The sequence below is a fragment of the Coloeus monedula genome (assembly GCF_965178545.1).
Source record: "Coloeus monedula genome assembly, chromosome: 3".
In the NCBI taxonomy this organism is placed as follows: domain Eukaryota; kingdom Metazoa; phylum Chordata; class Aves; order Passeriformes; family Corvidae; genus Coloeus; species Coloeus monedula.
This window is the reverse complement of record NC_138783.1, coordinates 104,633,380-104,654,391: the sequence shown is the minus strand read 5'-3', so window position 1 is coordinate 104,654,391 and position 21,012 is coordinate 104,633,380. Positions and strand designations below refer to the sequence as shown.

General features: G+C 39.1%; 1 protein-coding gene across 2 annotated transcripts in view; it reads left to right on the top strand.

Moving 5' to 3' along the window:
- The window catches only part of SH3KBP1 (SH3 domain containing kinase binding protein 1), a 213,199-nt gene that overhangs the window by 6,911 nt on the left and 185,276 nt on the right, over nt 1–21,012 (top strand). For both annotated transcript variants that reach the window (XM_082279426.1, XM_082279425.1), the window contains exon 2: nt 17,339–17,496. In XM_082279426.1, coding sequence (XP_082135552.1) covers nt 17,339–17,496 — 158 coding nt within the window. The remainder of the gene's footprint in view (nt 1–17,338; nt 17,497–21,012) is intronic.

The following is a 21,012-nucleotide window of genomic DNA, read 5'->3' as shown; positions in this document are numbered from 1 at the left end:
TAGCACTCTCTTTGTATGTCTTTCTCCATGAGCTGGATTTATAAAGGTTTTCATCAAAGGTAGCAGCAGTATCAGAGTATAAGTGTACATGTACAGAACTTTTCATTTTTGAGCCAATTGTAAAGCTATTCTTTGAGAACTCTCATGTCAGGTTTGAGTCAAATATTTTCTGTATCTGAGGTTGCTGATTCATCCTCACCACTGGCAAATAGTATTTTTCAAACTCTGGTAGCTTGGCAGAGTGGATTTTTTTTTTTCTGATAGGCTTGTGCAGCATTGAAAATTTGCTGTCCTTGTGACAAATATAAAACTGGCAAGCAGCAAGACCTCAACTTAATTTTTTGGTGTTTTTCTCATTCCTGCTGTTCTTTCTGTGAGGTCTCACTGAGCCCTTATTGAGCTGTTAGTGCTCCTTTATTTCCCACTGTCAAAGGGCACACCAGAGGTTCCAAACTGTGCCCAGGAAAAGATGCCTTTATTTAGAGGTTTCATTATGGCAAGGTTTAAAAAACTTCTTTGCTGTTAAATTTGGATCACTTATAAAAAAGTGTTTTAGCTTTGGCCTTACGTTTCCAAATGTAAGGATTAATGGCTTGCTTTGGAAGAGTGGTGATGTTTGTTTATAAACAATATTTGAATGTTTTATTGATGAAGATTGACTACTGCAGTACTCTTCTTTTTCATTAGCCATTTCTTATGAACATGTCTTTATTGTCACCAACAGCTTTATGGAAAAATATCCTATCAAAACCTTTCACTCTAGATAAGACCACCTTAATTTCCCATGAAATAGCCTGGTATTACAGTTCATAGAGATTGCAGAACTGCCATGTTCACTGAATGCAAATATCCAGATTTTCTACTTAAACTGTCACATAAAAGAAGTCCTCAAAAACCTACACAAAGCAGCCAAAATACCTCAAACAATTTCCTACTAAAAAAAAAAAAATCATAACCCTAGAGGAACCTGACTTTGTTCCCATCAGATTTTAAGTGGCTGGGGAAAGGGAAGGGATGGAGAAATGAGTGCAGAGTGTGAAAGCCTTCCGGTAAAGACTGAGCTTGAGAGCCTTGCCTTGAGTGCATGATTCCAGCAGTTTGTGCCAGTGGGTATTCCTGAATACCTGAGAGTGAGCAGCAGTGCTTCCAGGGAGGTCCTGCAAATAGGGAAGAGAAAAATGGCACCATGTGTAAGGTAGGCCTGGTAGTAAGAACTACTTGTAACTTCACTTGCTTGTAAAATGAAAAATTCAATTCTAGTTCCAGGAGAGTGGAAAAATTGTCTACAAATTTATAAATCCTCATGATATTGAAGATTTTTTTTGATGGCATGTGCCACACCTTATTATTTGATTTTAATTTTTGTTCACAGAAGCTTCAGGCTGCCAGCAGTTGTGGAGAACACCAGCTTGGTAGCTTACAAGCTTTTCTTTTTTTATATCTGTATTTTTAAATTGCATGTGGGAAGGAAAAGGTTAATCGCTATGCAATCTTGAAATCTAGATTTGGTTCAGACTTAAATACTGATATTGGAGTCAAATGGTTAAAACTCTTCAAGGAGTAGATGTGAAGTGTGATACACTTCTGTGCTTTTGTTGCATTTTTGTTTAATGGAAATAATAACATTTAAGTTTCATCTCATTTTGAGATTGTAAACAATTTGCTGCACTGAGCTGATCATGTGACTAGTTCAGTTGTTAATCTCAGTCTGATACTAGATTACTTTTAATCTTGATTTGTTCTTAATTGTTATATTCTAAATGTTGGAAATGTGTTCTTTGTAGCTATTATTGTTAATAACTTGAACAACAAAGTTAATGTTCCAGGTGACACAAGACTAAGTATTTTGTGGATTTTGTTGGCTTTTGGTAGTTAGATTATAGATTTGACCAGCTTCTCAGTTGCTTCTTTCTTTGTAGCAGAAAGCAGTAAGTCTTGTTGATCACAGCGGGTCAGGTTTATCTATCTGTATGGAACTGCTCCAGCATCATAGAGGTAACATGTGGTTAATCAAGGGATTTGTGTGTATAGATAATCCAGTCTAGTTAACTGCTGTTTTATTGATGGAAGGTTTGCTTAATAAGCAAAATCCTTCTCTCACTTCTTCCTTGCTTGACTAAGTGTGTGATGAAAAGAGATTTATCCTTGAACAGCCAACTAATTTGTACAAGTAAGATCAGCTCTTTCTGTTGGAAGAAACAGTCTTTCAGCTGGGAGAGAAATCTTCCTGCTGCTGTTGCTGTCATCTTTGGTTACACTTGTTTTTAATGTTCATCTTCCTGGACAGCTGCTATTTCCTCTTCCATCCAGTAATCTCTTTTAAAATGGGAAAGATCTTTATTTTCTTTGAAAGTTAATACAAAAGTCCCTTGTATCTTGTGATCGTTTCATTCATCAAATACCTTTATTTAGCTGCATTTGAAAACAGCTGAAATACACTTGTCAGTTTTACTTTGACCACCGAGGTCAGTTTGAATGGTCTTTGTTCTGTCAGCTCATACCGCCCTTCAAAATTGCTCACTTTGATTTGCATTCACCATGCTACTTATTTTAAAGGCTACAATTTCTGTGTGTGAAGCACCTATAAATAGTGCTTTTGATCTGCTGACATCTCAATTATCTGACTGTGGTTCGTGGAAGATTAAGATATTGTCAAGTTTGTGATGAACTACCTTCTGACAACTCAAAGTTGTCTGTACTGGTTCTGGAGTCATGAGACAGCTATTAATATGTATTCCTCTGAAATGTATTTGATAGTTTGTTCACAGTTGTGGAGAAAACAGTCTTGTATTCCTGTGTGTCTCATTCCTTCACCTCATTCTGTCAGAAAGCAGTTGCACCTCTTCTTATCACTTACACAAGTACATGTATGCTTCTTTCCCTTTGTAAGTTGTGTTGTTTTGTTGCTTTGGGTTCACGTGTTGTGGTGGTTTTTGACTGTTGGGGTGGGTTTCTTTTCTTTTTAAAATAAATCTACACTGCAGTTTCCCAACTGTTTCTCAGGAAAGATGCTCTTCAGACTTTTTTGTCTGTTCACACACCTGGTGCTCTGTCATCCCATCTTTTCATATGCACTTCCTTCTAATTCATCTTTCCTTCTCTTTGACCTGTCTTTCTAATGTACTGCTTCCCTTTTTAGAAAGCTTTCCTATGTACTTCACTTACAGAGTCTCAAAATTCTCTGAATTAAGATGCAAAGATAGACAGAATTCTGAAGGCAGTCTGGTGTGGAATATAGCACAATTGTAGGTGATCCTTTACACATTTTATTCGGAATTAGGGACAGAAGAAACCTTTGGCTGGATTCCCATAAATATGATGTCAGGAAGGAGAGGGAAGGACTGCCTTTTAGAGACTATTGCTTTAATCTGCAGGGTTTTTTCAGAATTGAAATTGATACCCTGGAATAATGCTGAGGTGTGTGTTGCATATTGTGTTTGCCAGACATGTTTTTGATATTTTCTTATGGAAGAGTGGTGCCTCTGGTATGTGGAGTAAAACAGGTTGTGGAAGTTGGCAAAGCCAAATACTGAAGTTCCAATGTTTTTTTAATTTGAAGAACTTAAAAGCAGGATCTTGCAATTTTAAGAAGAATTTCAGTTCCTGTCTGTTCAAGTCTGTCAGTGTCTCTCTCGAACCAAAACCAAGGAGCTGATGTAAATGCAGCCTTGTAGGCTGAGAAATTAAATGTAAGAAATGCTCTTTGCCTCTCCAGACCATCTGAAATCTACAATTAGTCTTGGCTTCTGGTTTCCTTAACTCTAAGAGCTTGTACCACTTGAACCCAGGGAAGGTCATTAGAAGATTCTTTAAGGGGATGGAGTCCAGGAAACTTTTTCTTAGATGGGAAAGTAGAGTTTTCTCCTTAGCCTTGGAAGAAGTGCTCAAGGTAGATAACATTCAGTGACCACTATTTCTGTCCTCTGTAATTGCATGGTTTAACCTGCCTGCTGCCTCCTGGATGCTGTAGAAAGATTCTGTGCCAACATCCGAGGAAGTTCTAGTTGTCTTGAGGAGAATCTGTCTTGTTGTTACTTCCTTGGCCACATGTTTTGTTCTGTTCCAGACAGTACCAGTGTTGGTTACTGGACGTGGATGAGAGGAGGAGGTTGTCAGAAGAATAACTGCTTATAAGACAATAGGGTTTATGCCTCTGTTTGTTTGCTTGAGTTCCATAAAGCTCCATCCTGCTGCTTTCTCCCCCTTTACCCCCATCTTCAGTGCAGCAATGGGTTCTTCTGTCTAAATGCTGACTGTTGTTTGTTCTTTCACTCTGTGCTCGCAGCTCGGCTGAGCATTCCCATTCAACCAGCACAGAGTGGCTCAGATTCCCTCTTGGAACAATGCTGTCATCAGGTCACAAGCTGTTCTGGCTCACAATGAGGGTCAGGGATAAGCTTTCAGATGTACTTCTTTGGCTTGTATCAGGTTTTGCTTTCAGGACTTTTCTTCTAAGGAGGAACTCTGTGTAGTGTCTCCCTTTTGGAGGTTTGTTTTCATCGTAAGAGTTAAAGAAGACCCCTTGGAAGTACGAGGGTGTTTCTTCGGGCGGAGGAGACTTCTTGAGACCTTTAACCTGCTACCAGAGATACCTGTTCAAGGAGCTGTGTCTTCTAGTTGCAGCATTATCTCTGCTTTCTTAAAGGCTTTGCCTTGTTCAAAATTAAGATAATTTCTCAAAGAGAAGATAAAACTAAAAAATGTTAATGGAAGTGCCTCCTTGCCCAGACCTATGATTGACACATGGAATTTTGAAAAGCACCATCAAAACAAAACAGAGCAGCTAATGCCTCTGATGTGGAAACATTTTTGTTCATAAAAGAAAGAAAAAAAGTGTTAGTTTGTGAATTCCATTTATTGTGACATCCAGAAAACATTACCTGCAGAAACTTATTTGACCTGAGAAAACAGAGGCATTAGAGATACCATCAAAAGCTTATTACTCCAGAATTGCATCCTGCAATCTAAAATTGAAATTTCAAAGTTTTTTAATGCACAGAAGCTGACACATGTTATCTGATATAATAGTGAAGTTTATTTGCCCAAGGATTGTCTGGAACTTGTGAATTCATAGATGCAGTAATTTCTAAAACAGCATTTTTTTCAGTCCTATAGTTCTTACCACGGTTTGAAGGAGAATAAAAGAACCTGATGTTAAAAGGGAAGTTGCTAAGAGTTATGAGCAGCAGTTTTATGTGATTTCTTTCTTAATCTAGAAAATATATTGATAGGTGGTAAAGGTGTTCTTTTAATCACATGTCCTTTCTCCAAACATTCCCACCCTACCTGCCATTGTCGCTCACATAATTGAGGAAGTTTGGTGTTTTTAACACCAAACTGGTGGTTGTTGGCTTTTCTTTCAGTGTTTTGTAGAGGTTTAGTGGAGATGGCTCAATGCTGGCATGTAAACGTTGTATTGGACCACAGTGGTGAAATGCAAATTACCCATCATCTGAGCTCTTGCACTCAGGGCTGTTAGCCCCACCACACACACACAGCAGTTATAGCTCCTGTAATTCCTGGCAGTCCACTGTATGTGAAAGCACAATAGTTGTTTCCTTTAATTTAGCTCATAAATTATGAAACTGCTGAGCAGTTCCATGCTGGGCCTGGCCTTCCTCTGAATGTGAAGTTTTGTAGCGGGAAATGCTTGGATTTATGTAAGAGGTTAAAAAGGAAAAAGCTGATTATTTCTTTTCTCCATCCAGCCCAGCTTCTTGCTGCTGTACAACGCACGTCTTTGTGACAGTTTATAATGCATCAGTTAAAACACAACACTGGTTTGTAATCCTAGCATTTGACAGGTGGAATCAGAAAAGTTGCTGTTGGGGTAAATATTTTCCAACTGCTGTTTTAAAAATGATAGCATTCTGTCAAACTGAGGGAAAACAACATAACTTTGAAATTGTTATAAGACACCATGTTTGTCTGCAGCTGGCATCACACAGTGAAGGGCTGTAGCACAGTCTGAGGATTTTGGCTTTATCAGGCAACTGTTGCCAGCAATCTCTTCTTGCAGAAATCACCGCTTCCAAAAGCAAGAATACTGCAACAGGATGTATCTGTGCACCACTTTTCAGTCTGGTTACTTAATGTAGCACGATTTTTATGAGCACTTCAAGCAAATGTGGCTAAGATGCAGAGGAGTATGTTGTATTCTCCCATCCTCCTCCTGTGCAAAAGGGTTGCTACTTTTGGCAAAGACGTGTGGTGATAGTAACAGCTTAGGCATCTAGTGAAATCCTCCAAGCTCCTCTGAGATCGTATTCATAATTGCATTCATGCTTCTAGTCTGATTTTAATGAGATGAGGTGAATGTTGCCAGCTTAGAAGCTCAGAATTTTAACAAATGCTCTGCATTACACAATATGAAGACTCTGAACCAGTTGTTGACCACAACTTCTGCTCATCTTCCTGAGGGTTAAATGATCCTACATCATGTCACTGAAAAGGTAGTTGTTCCTTATCTCTTCAATTTTTTATTCATTTGTCTTTCCACCTCAGTACTATCCATCGGCATCCATAAATACTATCAAGGCAACTTTGGGACTAGAATACTGGGCTAGTACTTATCAGTAATTTAACACAGCACTTACTTTCATGGCATCAGCTTTTCTATCCTGCTTACTTTTTATGGTGATACATTAATTTGGTAGCAGTTCTCATTAATTTAGCCAAACGGTAGTTTTATAAATAGTTCTGGGTGTATTTAGCTGTAATCTGTCTCCTTTTTGTTCTGAAGAGTAACTCATATCCTTCCTATATCCTGTCACTTGTCTGAGAATGAGATTAAGAAACTGCAAGAGCAGAGAAGCATTACTAACAAGTTTGTATGAATATATAGTTTGTCAAATGTGACTTTTTTGTCTTTGCTTACCTTAAGTTAAAGTACTCTTCTCCTTTTCTGTTTTTCTCAGCTATGGGTATAATAATTTACACTTTTCAGAACTTTGAATTGTTTTTATGAATATTGGAGGAGGCAGGAACTCATGTTAAAATGATGATATTAAATGTTTTCCTCTGAATCTAATGTCTTTTATTTCTTCTGAATGGGTCCTTGTGTGCATTAGTTTCTGAGGGTAAGAACAGTTCCGAAGGTGAACAGCTCTCAAGACAATTTTACCTTTGAGAAGCACTATATTTCTTCAGTTAAAGGTTAACATAATGCACGTTGTCTGCAAACTTGACAATGTGAATTTAAACTAGGTTTGTTTGTACGTGCTGTACACTGGGAGCATCTGCCGTAGTTAAGAGGCACTCTGGTTGATCAATGGGTTACAGTAAACTTAGTCTCCTTCAGTAGCAGCAATGGGATTTGAGTAGTTTGTTGTCCAAGGGAGAAGGACCATTTTGCCCTCAGGAAAAGATCAATTAATTCAGAAATAGAAAGTGCTTCCTCCAGCTGAGAGCCACATGAATGCCAAAGACTATCTGTGCAATCTCAGTTGTTCTAAAGGGTTAAGGAGATTCATCCCAGTAAAATCTAACATGTATTGCTGGATTCAAAGTGGTATTAAGGGGGAATACAGATGTAACTGCTGCCACCTAGAACTACCACAGTAATCTTCTTTCCTTGCTTACTCATGCATGAACGTTTCTGGTGTTCAGATGTGCTTTGGCATATTGCATAAAAAGTTTGTGTCAGAGATACAGCGTGAAACAGTAAATTCAGTAAGAGGCAACTACTATTATAGGCTTAAGAAAAACTTAAATCCATAATGTTTATTAGAAATACCTACCTGAAGTTTTTTACCACAGACTTGCTATGAGATGTGTATTTTATGTGGAAATGCCCCATGTAAATACAAAAATACAAACACACTGACTTACTGTTGTTCTTTACCTGACTGTAAATGTGAGATTTTTTCGATGGATTGTGGTCATACCAAATGCCTTAGCTGGAATATAAAGTATTTCTTGTCCTACTGGGTGATTTCCACTCAAATAACTGCATGTTTTATGTTTTAAAAACTGGAACCAAGCATACCTCTTTGAAAAACAGAAAACTAGCTCTCCTCTTTTCTTGGAGGACAGCTTGGGAGTGGCTTCAGCTCTGCTGCTACCCAGAGAAGAGTCACACTAGGACAGCCCCAGGCCAAATGTTCACTGTCCTCCAGATTAGGATTTGGTTTGGGGTCCTGTGCACAGCTCCTCTGTTTCTGTGCTTGCATGTGTGTACATGTGAATTGCACACCACGGGGCATCCCCTCAAATGCTTCCCATCTGTCCTAAGTGCTCTGTGGCTGCCTGTGATGCTCCCAGGGTGCAGGCTGGGTGAGGATTTGTGGCCTGTGGGAGGGGACTGGGACTGTAACAAGAAAAGGACCCTGGGCCATAAGACTTAGGTGGCCCCTTCTGTGGCTGCTCTGCTCTTTGAGGGAGTGATGCAGTGAAGGTACTATTCTAGGATCATGACCTTTAGCTCCCCCCATTGTTTGCAAAGGGGAAATAGGAAAATGTAATGTAAACTGAAGGCTGTTCTCTTAGTGGAGAAGTTGCTGTTTATCATGTAGAATGGATTTAACATCTTGAAGATTAAACAGTACTGCTTTTCCTTCTGATATTGTTTTTTCCTTCCCCTATAGCTTTTCTTTTTCATGAAGTGAAATCCTTGCAAATACTTTTAGCAGGGAGTATTATTGCTGGTAGTGTTGCAAAAGAAAAATGTTAAAAATTGAGCAAAATTTGGAATTAATTTTTCAAGGAAATGATGGATATTGCTTGCAATCAAGTAGATACAAAATGTTTAAGTGATTTTTTGTGCCACATATATGCTAAAAAACTAACAGCTCAAGCTTTCTTAAAAGTCCCGGTTGCAATTTACATTTAAGCTGTAAAGATAGTGTTATATTGTTATCTAATCAAATTTTTTAAGAGGCATTTCCATTTTGGTAGAATGATGACTCCAAGGCCTGTTCAGTGACTCATTCCTTCATCTCATATTATAAAGTGTAATGACATTGAGAGAGTTGAGTCTTTATAAACTACAGATTATTTTGTTCTCTGGTAGAAGAGCCCCATCAGACTTTATATGAATCTGTCTTCCTTCTCTTCTCTCAATCCTGTTTGTACCACAGCATCCCTGATGCAATTGACTTGCCAGCTGCTCAGTGTTCTTAGGGTGAAGAAAACAGTGGCCTTGTAGGTCATATTTGATCTTCAGACCTTCTGGCCCTCCAGGTCTAGTTTAGGAAACCAGAATTATTGAATGTAATGCAGTTTGGTTTTTGTTTGTTTGTTTATTTGTTTTTTTTTCTTTTATTTGAGTTCAGATTGTAAGTCAGTCATGCTTTGATGTTTGGTCTAAAAATAGGTATTAATTTTTTCTTTCCTGGTGGTTCCTAATATTTTACTAGGAGTTTTAGTGCAACCTGTCATATAGCAAAAATAATGTGGGGTTTTTTAAAGTATGCCCATAAGCTCTGAAAGTGTTTCAGGCTCACCAGTTTGTACCCAGGTGCCTTAGATAGAACAGAACATTTGAAGAAGACCTTGTCTGTGGCAGATGGAGTTCACTAGTCAGATTTTTAACCCATTATAAAATGTTATCTTTATGCAAAAGAGTGATGCACTCTTTTCTGAAGAAATGTAATTTGAACTTTAATTGAAGGCTTGAATGTAGACTATTTACAGTTAGTCTGTCTGGTTTCCTTTCTGGTTTTTTGGGTAAGCCAGTGCAACATCATTTACATGAAGCTAAGTGACTTACAAAAGGGAAAACATAAAACTTACAGTAGAGAAGCTCTTAACTCCTTGACTGCCATGTCTAACTGTATCACCACTTTAATGTCTACATTTGGGTGTGAAACCAGACTGCTGCAGAAGGTGGTGTTGACATATGGATGCTGTTACTTGGGTGGAATAGTGCCAAAGGGGTTAATAACATTTCCATTGTGCCTACACACTTCAGATGTCTCACAAGAAACTGATTTGATAACATAGTTTTTGTTGCACAGTAGCAAATCTCTGTTTCTTTTCTTTATTATTTCTTGCTTGGAAAGATACGGTACAATAACTGAAAATACAATAAACAGAGATGCTTCTGTCTTCAAGTATTGGTAGCATTATTAAAGAAATTCTGACTAGGCCAGTTTAAGAGATTAGATTTTACTTGTAATTTAAAATGTGGCAAGGAAACAAACTAAACAATAGGAAAAATATTTGTGATTATCAACAAAATAATTTCACCTGTATGTGCAAGACTAACTTGGGGAATGAATGGTAGGACTAGTTAAATTTTGAATCAATAATTCTTTTTCTAGATGTGCTTTTTAAAAATACAGCTGTCAGGTCACATTTCGATGCCTGGTTCATAGCATTAGCAATTCAAATTGTGTATTTTAAATCCGAACCACTAAGCATTAAATTAAAAAAATCTTTGTCCCTGACATTGCGGTAATGAGTTGTACTGTGCCAGTCTCCAGCAGGGCTGTTAATAACTAGCTTTGATTCTGTTTCATGAGTTTTTATGTTACAATTTGGATTGATGGTAATATAAGACTAGGAATAGCTGATTTTGTTGGCATGAGAATGAATGTTCCCCTTATAGATCAAAATAACTTGAATAGCTTTTGATTTTGGATTTCATTACTAATGTACAAAATGCCTTCTTCTAACAGAGAGTCTAGTAGCTGGAGTTTGCAGGCTGGGGCAGGTTTGACTTTCAGGTAGGTACAATATTTCATGAGGTACAATATTTTGAAGAAAATTTCTCAGAAAAGAGAAACCAGATCTGTCCCAATTTTGCCATTTTTTTTTTCTCTTGGCTTAGAAGGGATTTGAGTTTTGGCTGTTAATGTAACAATCTGTTTACCTTGGCAGAGCTGGGCCTAAGACTAACCTTTGTTGGTTAACAAATAAAATTAGTTTGAGCTCACTCTCCATGGAGTGTTTTCTCACATCACGAATCATTGTGTGAACTGGGACATGGTTTTAGTCCAGTTCCTGAGGAGAAATCTAGGACATAACTTCAGAAATCCGGTATGTTGTACTTAGAGATGGGAAGCACAACTCTGATCTGCTTTTTCTTAACAAACCTGGATCAGTGTTGTCTCTAATATCAATCCAGCTTCCATGAAGACAGAATTTCACCTCAAAAGAAACAAAAAAGATTAAGTTTGACTGGCAGAATGAATTTTTCAAAACACAGTTTGAGAAGGTGCTGTGATTTAGCAAGCTTTAGAAAATGAGTATGATTTAAAAATGCAGCTGCAGGAACATATAAATTGTAAAGCACTTTTGGCTGTCATATGCTCTCCAAAATTCAGTACTGTGATAAACGAGAATTTTGAGTGATCTCAGGAGTACCTTCCGATCAGTTTGTCACAATTCTGCACATTTGTTAGGTGTGCTCTTATTCCTCTTTCCAAACCATGCTCTTGGTTCCTTTGAAGAGTTTATAAACATCTTGATTGTGTGGTCCTATTTTGGTGACTCATATGTCTCTGACAGCTTACACACACTTACATTACAGTAATCAAATTCTCTGAGAGGAGGCAGCTTTTAAAAATATTTATATGTGTTTTTTAATAAGTGGAAACTTTTATAGACAGAGAAAAGCCTGAACAGTAAAGGGTTGGGGTTTTTTGTTTGTTTAAACAAACCTCCAGTAAAACAAAAGTGATTGAATTGCTGCAGCTGTCCATATGTGAATTAGTGCAAGCCAGACAAACTTCAGGGAGTTAACTCCAGTGCCTCTAGCCTACCCAAGCCACTGTAGAGTGAGATCAACAGCCTCATCCTACCTTTTTGTTTCTCAACAGAAGAGAGAGAACATGCCAATAATCATGTCATTCTTAAAGGAAAACTGCAAGCACAGTGGCAGATTCTAGAACTCTTGAAAAATATGGGACTTAGAGAGTGAGAGAGTTGTTTGCCTTCCTTCATTATGTCTTGCTGAAGTCTGAATGCTGAGGAGTGTTTGAAGAATCAGTAGCTGGAGCCAGCCTGAATCCCTGCACAATTGCCATCTCCCCCTTACAGCTCTCTACCCACCTCCTAGCTCCTTAGGAAGAGCAAAGCAGTGTGCAATTGCACTCATAGCAAAATCAGAATAGTATTTTAAAGCTTCCTGAGTAGGGAGGAGAAATTACTTGGCACGTGCAAAAAGCTTTGAGTTCTGAAAGGAAGTATATTCTAGCAGGCTGCTTAAAAATGAAGATACAGGGCCTTGCCTTTCCTGGGGGTTAACCAAACTGGAAATACCCTGCTAAATAGTCTGAATTTTACCTTTTCTGAGTCACAGTGCTGTTGTGTTCTGTGGAGATAAAAATTTTCGTTGATGTGTGTACCTTAGTGCCACCGCTTGAATCCAGTAGTCTTTGGAGAGCTGTTGTGTAAATACAACTTCTGAACCAAATGCACTGGTTACTCTGGGGTAAACTGTATGTATATATATATATAGATAGATATATAGATATATATAGATATAGATAATATTGATGCTAATTTAGGGGCTCTAGTTCATATATTAGAGATATGAGTAAAAATTGGTTAGTTGGCTGAACTCAGGGGGTTGAACTTTCCAGACCTTCAAGTTCCTGAGGTTTCAAGAGCCCAAACCCCCCAACCTTCCTGAATGAAGGGCAGATGGAGTCTGTGCCTCTTGGGCTGGTTTTGAAGGCTCCCAGAATGGCAAGTCTGAAAACTTGAAGTTTGTAACTTCCGATGCCAGGAGGAAGGCTCCTGCTCCACCTCAAGATCTTCAATTAGAGAACAGATTCAGTGCTTTTGTAGGTGATGGGGATATGGGTACTCCATTCAGTGAAGCACCCAAGCTGGTAAATCTGAGCCATGAAGAAGCATCAAGAAAAAGTGGGAAGTGGTAACAGTACAGAAATTCTCTGCTGCAAGTGTTGGAGACTCCCATCTGCTGACCGGACCTGACCTGTCATCTAGAGAGGCTTGTTGTCTGCCAGGAACTTGGATCTGGAACACTGTGGTAAGACTGCCAAAGCTTGTCTGGCTTCAGACTACTACCCCCTGCTGCTCTTCCATGTAGGTTTCAGTGATACTGCCTGAAGTGATCTGAAATTATCAGCTGTGACTGTGTGGCTCTGGGGTGATGACCAAGGTTGTGGGAGCCTGGGTGGATTCTCCTTGATCCTTTGGGTGAAAGCAAAGTGCATTAGGATGAGTGGACAGATCCTGTGGGTAAGCTGGTTGCATAGCTGGTGTTAGCAACAGAATTCTAGTTCTATGATCATGAGGGTCTTTCTGAGGATTGCTTGGAAAAGGTGAGATTCACCTGACTAGGGCAAAAGCATATTTGCAAACTATCTTATGAGCAATTGGTGGACCAGGTTGGCAAACAAAATGTGGTACAAACAATGGGGACCTTGTAATCAAAAAAATAGGACTGAAGGGGGCCCTTCCCAAGCATACCCATATAAACAAGGTTCTGCTTTTCAGAGTTACAGGGAAAACTCTGCTACTCTTTCTGGGAAGTCAGCATGGCTGGTTGCCTCTCTGAAATGTCTGTGTTCTCATGCATACAGCATGGGATGCAAAGAAAAGGAAATACATGTCTGCATGCAGTTTCAGAGTTATGATTTCATTGAAATTGTGAAGATATGATAGGATAGGTCATATTCAATCACCCTGATATCTACTGGGGGGATAGTGTAGCTTGCTTATGTGCTGGGTTGGGTGTGAGCAATCCCGGAGGTTCCTGGAGTGTGTTGTCTACTGGATTTCATACCTGCAAACAAAGAACTGTTTGGGGATCTGAAGGCTGAGGGCAGCCTTGGCTGTACTGACCGTGGGATGATAAAGTTTGGGATCCAGAGAAGAGGGCGCAACAGGCAGAACGCAGGGTTGCAACCCCAGACATGAAGAGGTAAGACTTTGGCGTGTTCAGGACTCTGAAACCAGTGGGAAAGTCCAGGACAAGGTAAACCTTCCCTCTGAGGAAGAGAATTAGGTTAGGGAATATTTAAACAAACTGGTCACATGCAAAGCCATGGCCCTGGTGTGGTATGTCCTGAGGGAGTTAACTGATATTGGGACGTTCCTCTTGATGGTCTTCAAAAAAAAAACTGTGATTAGGAGGGGTTCATTAAGACTAGAAGAATGTACCTCCTGTCTTCAGGAAGAGCAAGAAGCCTCTTCTCTTTCTCTGAGAACTACAGACTGGTCAGCCCCATGTGAACCACTGAAAGATGATCAAACAAATAATCCTGGAAGCCATTTCCAAACATATGAAGGACAAGAAGCCGGTGGGAGAAGTCAGCATGGATTTATGAAAGGGAGGTCATGTCTGAACAATTTGTTAGTCTTCTACCATGAGATCCTTGACTTGTGGAGTGGATGTTGTTTATGTTGACTTCAGCAAAGCTTTTGTCACTGTCTCCCATAACTTGACAAACTGATGAGGTGCAACCCAGGAGAGTGGAAAAACCTGGCAGAAATGCCTGACTCAAAGGGCTGTGATCAGCAGCACGAGGTGCAGGTGCAGGCTGGTCAGTGGCAGTGGTGCCACAGGGGTGGGTAATGGGGCTGGTGCTGCTCAGGATCTGCAGTAATGCCCAGGGAGACAGGGCAGAGAGGAGTCAGAGCAGGTTGGCAGGTGGTGCAAAAGTGGGAAATGTTTGACTCCCCAGAGGGTCATGCTGCCCTTGGTAGAGGCCTGAAGAGGCTGGAGAAATGGGCTGACAGGATGCCAGTGAGCAGAGGGGAATGCCAAGTCCTGCAGCTGGAGAGGAATAATGGCAGGGACGAGTACAGGCTGTGGCTGAGTGTCTGGAAAGCAGCTTTGTGGAGAAAGGCCCAGGGATCCTGGTGGACATGAAGCAGAGCATGAGGCAGCAGCGTGTGCTTGTGGCAGGGGCAGCTCCTGGCTGCCTGGGCTGCTTCAGGCAGAGTGCTGTGAGCAGGGGGAGCAATGTGATCCTTCTCCCCTTGTCCTTTCTGGTGAGGCAGCTGTGGAGTTCTGTGTCCAGTTCTGGGTTCTCCATGACAAGAGCGAGATGGAGAGAGTGGAGTGAGTCCTGTGAATGGCCATGTAGATGGCTGAGGGATTGGAGCCTGTGAGATCTGTGGAGAGTGTGAAAGAGATGGGACAGTTCAATATGGAGAAGAGAAGGCTCAGGCTGATCTTATTGATGTGTCTGAAAGCATTTTTAATCTTAAGGGTGATCAAATACTGGAATTTCCATCCTTTGAGATACTCAAAACTTGGCTATAAGGCCCTGAACAATCTGTGCTTTAGCTGTTTCTGCTTTGCATAAGGGGATTGGTCTACAGAGGTGCTTTCCAGCCTCAAAAGCTGTGTGATTTAGGTAGTGGTTAGTGGTTTGTACTGCACGTGCAAGCTGATAATAAATGAAGTACCACCGGGGGCTGTCCTGGAACTTGTTCTAACATCTTTTATCAATTACTGAAAAAGGCAGTGGAGTGCACTCTCCTCACATCTGTGATTGCTACCAAATAGGTGGAACAGTTCATGAGTTAAAGAGTGAAGGGACCTGAATCTAGAGGAACTCCGATTGTCTAACTTGGAGAAAAGAAATTGTGAGGTCCTTATAGCTACCTTACAAAGCCTACAAGTAGGTTATCAAGAAGATGGGGTTACTGTACAGCAGTGCACAGTGGGGCAACAAGACCATTGGGTGAAAACTGATACAAGAAAGGCTCCAATACACTGTAGAGAGAAACCCTTTTTCCTAGTCAAGCAATGAAGCAGGTTCTTCTGTGTGCCCTACCTGCCTCTGTAGGAGGAGGTTGGAGCTTTCAAGATGCATGTGGACAAAGCCCTGAGTAACCTGGTTTGACCTCAGAACTGGTCCTGCTTTGAACAGAAAGCTGAACTAGAGATGTGAAATTCCTCTCAGACTGAATGACTTTGATTTTTCAGTTAAGGTTCAGTGATAAATTTTTCATGTTCTGTTTGCATGTCAGCTTATAATGTGTGGTGCCACTTTTCTCTTTTGCTGTTCATTATGTAGTTTAGCAGGCCTCTTGTAAACTGATTTTATAATCGTTTTTGACTTCACAGAATTAATAGAGGAATATTATAAGCCATAAACTTGTGGCTGGTATGTATCCAAAAGTCAGAACACTGCCTTAGCTATGACTTGCAGGCTCTGGAGGAGGGACGGAGATATTCAGCATTGTGACTGTGTGATGTTTTGGGGGTGGAAAGAAGTAACTGCTTTCCTGTTAACTTAATTCAATTTAGTATACAGGGTTTGTTATTCAGGCAGAACCTTTTTGCTGCCTGTGGTGTAATGGTTGGCTTTGCTTTGTGAGCTGGTATTGCCTGTTTGCTAGAGCTTGCAGGGTTTACATGGCACACTCATTTGTGCAGAAAGCAGATGCCTGTTACCAGTTCTCGCTTTGCTGTTTCAGTGGTTGAAGTGCTAAATGTTTGGTGGAACGTCTTGGGGCAAGCTTTTCCACTGAAGGCAGCAGGAGTAAGGCTTTACAGATACGACCATCCCAGATCTTGCCAGTCTGGCTCCTAGTAGATGTTTGATGAACCACTAAATAGAACTATGGCTTCCATGTTGAATACCCCGGGTGTATTATTTTTGATTCTCTGAAGGAATTTTTCTGTCTATGATTTCTTTAATTCTGTGCAGAGACTTTCCTTTGTGTATGGTTTCAAGGGATGGGGGAGACCTCTTGGGAAAAGACAGACATACCTTATAATGGTAGCAAGCTAATAATGCAACTCTGATAACAGACATTCAGAGCAGTAGAAGTATTTCATCTTAATTCTCTGATGTATAATCACAAGTGAAAGTAAATCTTGTCTCTTTGATGAAACCCTGCGAAGGCATGTTCATGCAGCAAAGCTTTGCATTTCTATATAAACAACAGTGAAACTCATCATGATGCAAAAAATTCTTGTGAAATACTCTTTAGGTTGATAGTGAGATATTTAGCAAGGTAGTTGCAGTGACTTGGGATGCTTATGAATTTGAGAACCTTTCCATATTTATTTCTGTATTAAATAAAATGCTTTGAAAGTCCTGTGAACAAAAGGCAAAACTTTGTCCAAGAAATAAAAATAAACTTTGTAATATTGCCAGAATAAATATTGCTGAAGCATCATAAATTGATTTCCTTTAAAAAATAAAGAAAAATGCGTGCCATTTGTTGCCTTAACCATGATGGGCTTGCTTGTGTGTTTTTTCACTTTGGCCTCTCTTGTAGCAGTTACCCACGGAACGTTACCGTTGCATGTTGCCTTTGTGATGTACTCTCTTGGTTAAGCTGAATGAATTACTTTCACTGAGAATACATGATTGCATTGGTGTTTTCTTATGCCTTTGGAAGGCAGGAAAACTTAAATGTAGTCAATAATTGTCCGTATATATGTGTGTTTCTCTTTTAGTGGAGGCGATAGTGGAGTTTGACTACAAAGCTCAACATGATGATGAGCTGACGATCACTGTGGGTGACATAATCACCAATATCAAGAAAGATGATGGAGGCTGGTGGGAAGGACAGCTCAAAGGCAGAAGAGGTTTGTTCCCTGACAACTTTGTAAGAGTGAGTACAAAGTGGAACTGTTCTTGTGTTGTGTGTATAAGCTTTATGTACTGTGTTGTTCAGGCTAAATATTAGCCTTTATATCATAACATCTATCCAAAACCATAATATATTGCATATACACATGTATTGTATATACACATATACTGCATATATAGAATGCAGTGTTCTATTGAGGCAATGTTACAAAGAAAAGATTACTTTCTTTGCACAGACAAGTTGAAAATAAAAGAAGCTACCCCTACATTTCTCTGCTGTTCAATGATAATATTTGACTTCTTGGTCTGAGAACAAAGTGGTTATTCTAGAACAACTTTGAGGTTATTGCATTTGAAATATTTTCTCTTCCTTGTAACTGATTCTGCTTTTCCAGAATGCTTTCTTAGGTTTTATAGAAGGGATTTTTTTGTGAATATTTGTTCCTGGCTAAACTGGTTGAGAATAATTAGATTTTTCCATACAGTTGCCTATAAAAACTTTTTTTAAAAACCCATTAATTTGTATTCACTTAATATACCAAATAACTTGCAATAATCCTTGTTTTAGGACAGCCATTCAGAGGTTTAGAAATAAATTCTTTTTTTTTACATGGCATCTGTGTGTGCACACATATGTCTGCACATATGAAGCCGGCTATTAATACCTCTGGGCCTCCTTGATTTGTCATTGCAGACCTAGGCTGTTAATTTCTATAAACCTCCATAAACTTGGCTCTCCACTAAGGAAAAGAGACCAAGAACTACAATGAAATACATAAATAGATTTTATGATAATCTTTTAGTACAGCTTCAGGGGAGCTTTGGTACTTCCCCTTTTTGAAGGGTATAAGTGTCTTTCTTTTTTTTTTTTTTAACTTCATCTAACTGTTTAAGCCTGCTGTGTGTTTAGACATATGGACATAATGAAGTAATTTCATTTTGCTTCAATAGTGCTGTGTATGTCAAGGTAACTGGGGGAAGTGGTCTGGTTGTGAGTTTAGCCAGCCCACAGCGGGGGGTGTGGAGGTGGACACGGGAGCCTCAGGTGTTTCTGAGGGGACAGACATATACCCTGATCCTTGCTCCTGTCATTTTCAAGAAGAAAGAGCAGCTCTGTGTCTGTCAGGCAGCAAAAATTAGGAGCATGCAAGGGCCTCAAGGAGACTAAAGGTTGTGGTGGAGGACAATGAATAATCTGTTTTTTGCTAATCTCTGAAAATCCACACTTTGGGCTAGGGGAAAGAAACTGTTTTGGTATTCATTGTGTATTGGTAATATTTTTCTGCTTGAGCTCTGGTGAACTGAACTGTGGGACAAATGCAGACTTCCTGTAAGCTTTCTCCTGGCTGATATTTCAATCTGCTGCTGATTTTAGGAGATGTTGGATTTAGTGTTCTAAACAAATGCAGTCTATGAATTTCTATTATGAGAATATAATAATCTAAAGATTTCCAGGTTTACACCATTAGTACCTAATTCTAAGACCTCTTCTTTCCAAAATTACTTCAAACTGTGGCAAAGTCACATAATTGAAATATAAATAGCTTTTTTTTTCAATAGAAAGTTCTAAAACAACAGTAAATGGTTTAGATTTTGTCTTGTCATGAAATACCACTCCCTGCTCTTTCCTTCCTGTCATCTTTTTTTTTTTTTTTTTGTATTTATTTCTTTTTTTAATCATCATCCAGGGCTGTTTTCTAAAGAACTAAAAACCACATTGTGTTCAAGCTGAGAATGAGGAAGAATTTAAAGTCAAAGATGTTTTTTTGTTTTTTGTAGTCAAGCATTTTCTCTCTAAACTAGCTAAGATGGAGTAGAAGACACACACTTACTTAAAGTAGAGTTAATTTATGAATCTCCTGACTGAAGACCTTTATTTTTCTTGTTTTTCTTGTGTAAATCTCCTAATGGAGAGCTATAGTCAAAACAGCAGTCCCATTAGAAAGCTTGTTGAGCATAATCACTCTGCCCAGTAAGATTTTAAGCAATTGTAAACTTTCTCTTGATTATGGAAAATGTTTTAAGAAGTGAATGCACTGTTGGGCTCACCAGCAGTCGGTTTATGCCCCATTGGCAAAGTGTATGTCAACAAAGTAATTGAGAAGCAGGCAAAAAGGGATGCTAGACATGAATAGTGGACTTGAATGCAACTCCAAATTCCTATTTCTTATCAAAATTGATTCTAAGAGTAGTTGAGAAAGTTATTCAAAGGTTAAAAACTACAAATGAAATTCTTGAGGTACTTTGCATTCTACCTTCAAGTGGTGGGAATAATTTCTTATGGAGAAGAGCTTTAACTTCCTGTGATTTTATTTCCTTTTGAATAAATTAATGATGATGTTCTGAATTAACTATTGGGGTTTGCAAAAATTGAATGTTTGGGCTGAAATGAAATCATGGAATTAACACTGTTAAGAGTATGGAATGGTTTCTGTTAGCATTTGTGCACAGATTCTGGGAGCGCAGCTTGGAAGAAAACAAGTAGAAATCAGAAGGGGAAATATTAGGGAAATGCAATATATTGGAATGTTTATGAAAAGATATTCATTTGAAATGTTACTTAAGAAATAAATCCCCCGTATTTTTCAAGGGAATGTGAAATAGGTTCTGAATGTGGAAAAGACTTTTGGAGTTGCCTGTAGTAAAAGTGTTTTTAAATTTCTTGGAATAGGTGCAAATTAGGAGACCATTGAAGAGGAGTTGTCTGAAGACAGATATGAGACAGAAAGAGGAAAGGGGAGGTAGCAGTGATATACGTGAAGTACATACGCAGTTATTTTTTTTCAAGGGACTTTTTTAAGAAGTTTTAGCAGAGGTGCTTCCTGTTCTTGAACCTACAAAACAACTCCTCTGAATTTTTTGTATGTTTATACATACAGCGACGAAAAACACGGATTCATACCTTTCTTATGATCTGAAATTCAATATGCAGGGCGTAACAGAGAAGGTATTTGGAATTTATTTTCTGTTTCTTTTTTCATTGCCTAGTAGTCTGCGGCTATGGCCTCTCGGAAGATTTTGTGGAAGAGGTTTGTCTGAAGATGAGAAAAATCTTTGGTCTCTCTTCAAGATCGAATTTACCTCTGTCAACATTTGAAGATACTTTTTTGTTAGAGATAATGGTACCGAATGTATCATAAGAAATGCATGAAAGTGGATTTGGTTGTTGTCTTTTTCTGTTTCCTTTCAATTTTTCAGGCAGAGAAATAGAAGTGCAAATGGAGAATTATGTACTGTTCCTGGTGTCTGTTTTAATTCTCAGTTATGCAGCTGACAAAGAGGAGGTATCAGGTGTGATTGCAGTGTTGGTCATTTATATGATATAAAGTTGGTTTTTGATGTCTTTCTAGCTTGAAAACTTCAACTTGAAATCCATGTTCTGCAGTGTAAAACTGTAAGCGAGACAGATTTTGCTGATAGCAGATGAAGCTGTAGAAAGCAGGAAACTGGTGCAGAGCCATGCTTGCTGGCTTTAATTTTCAAAGCTAATTCTATGTGGGATTGAATAGTGTTATACTGGTAAATGGAACCTGCTGCA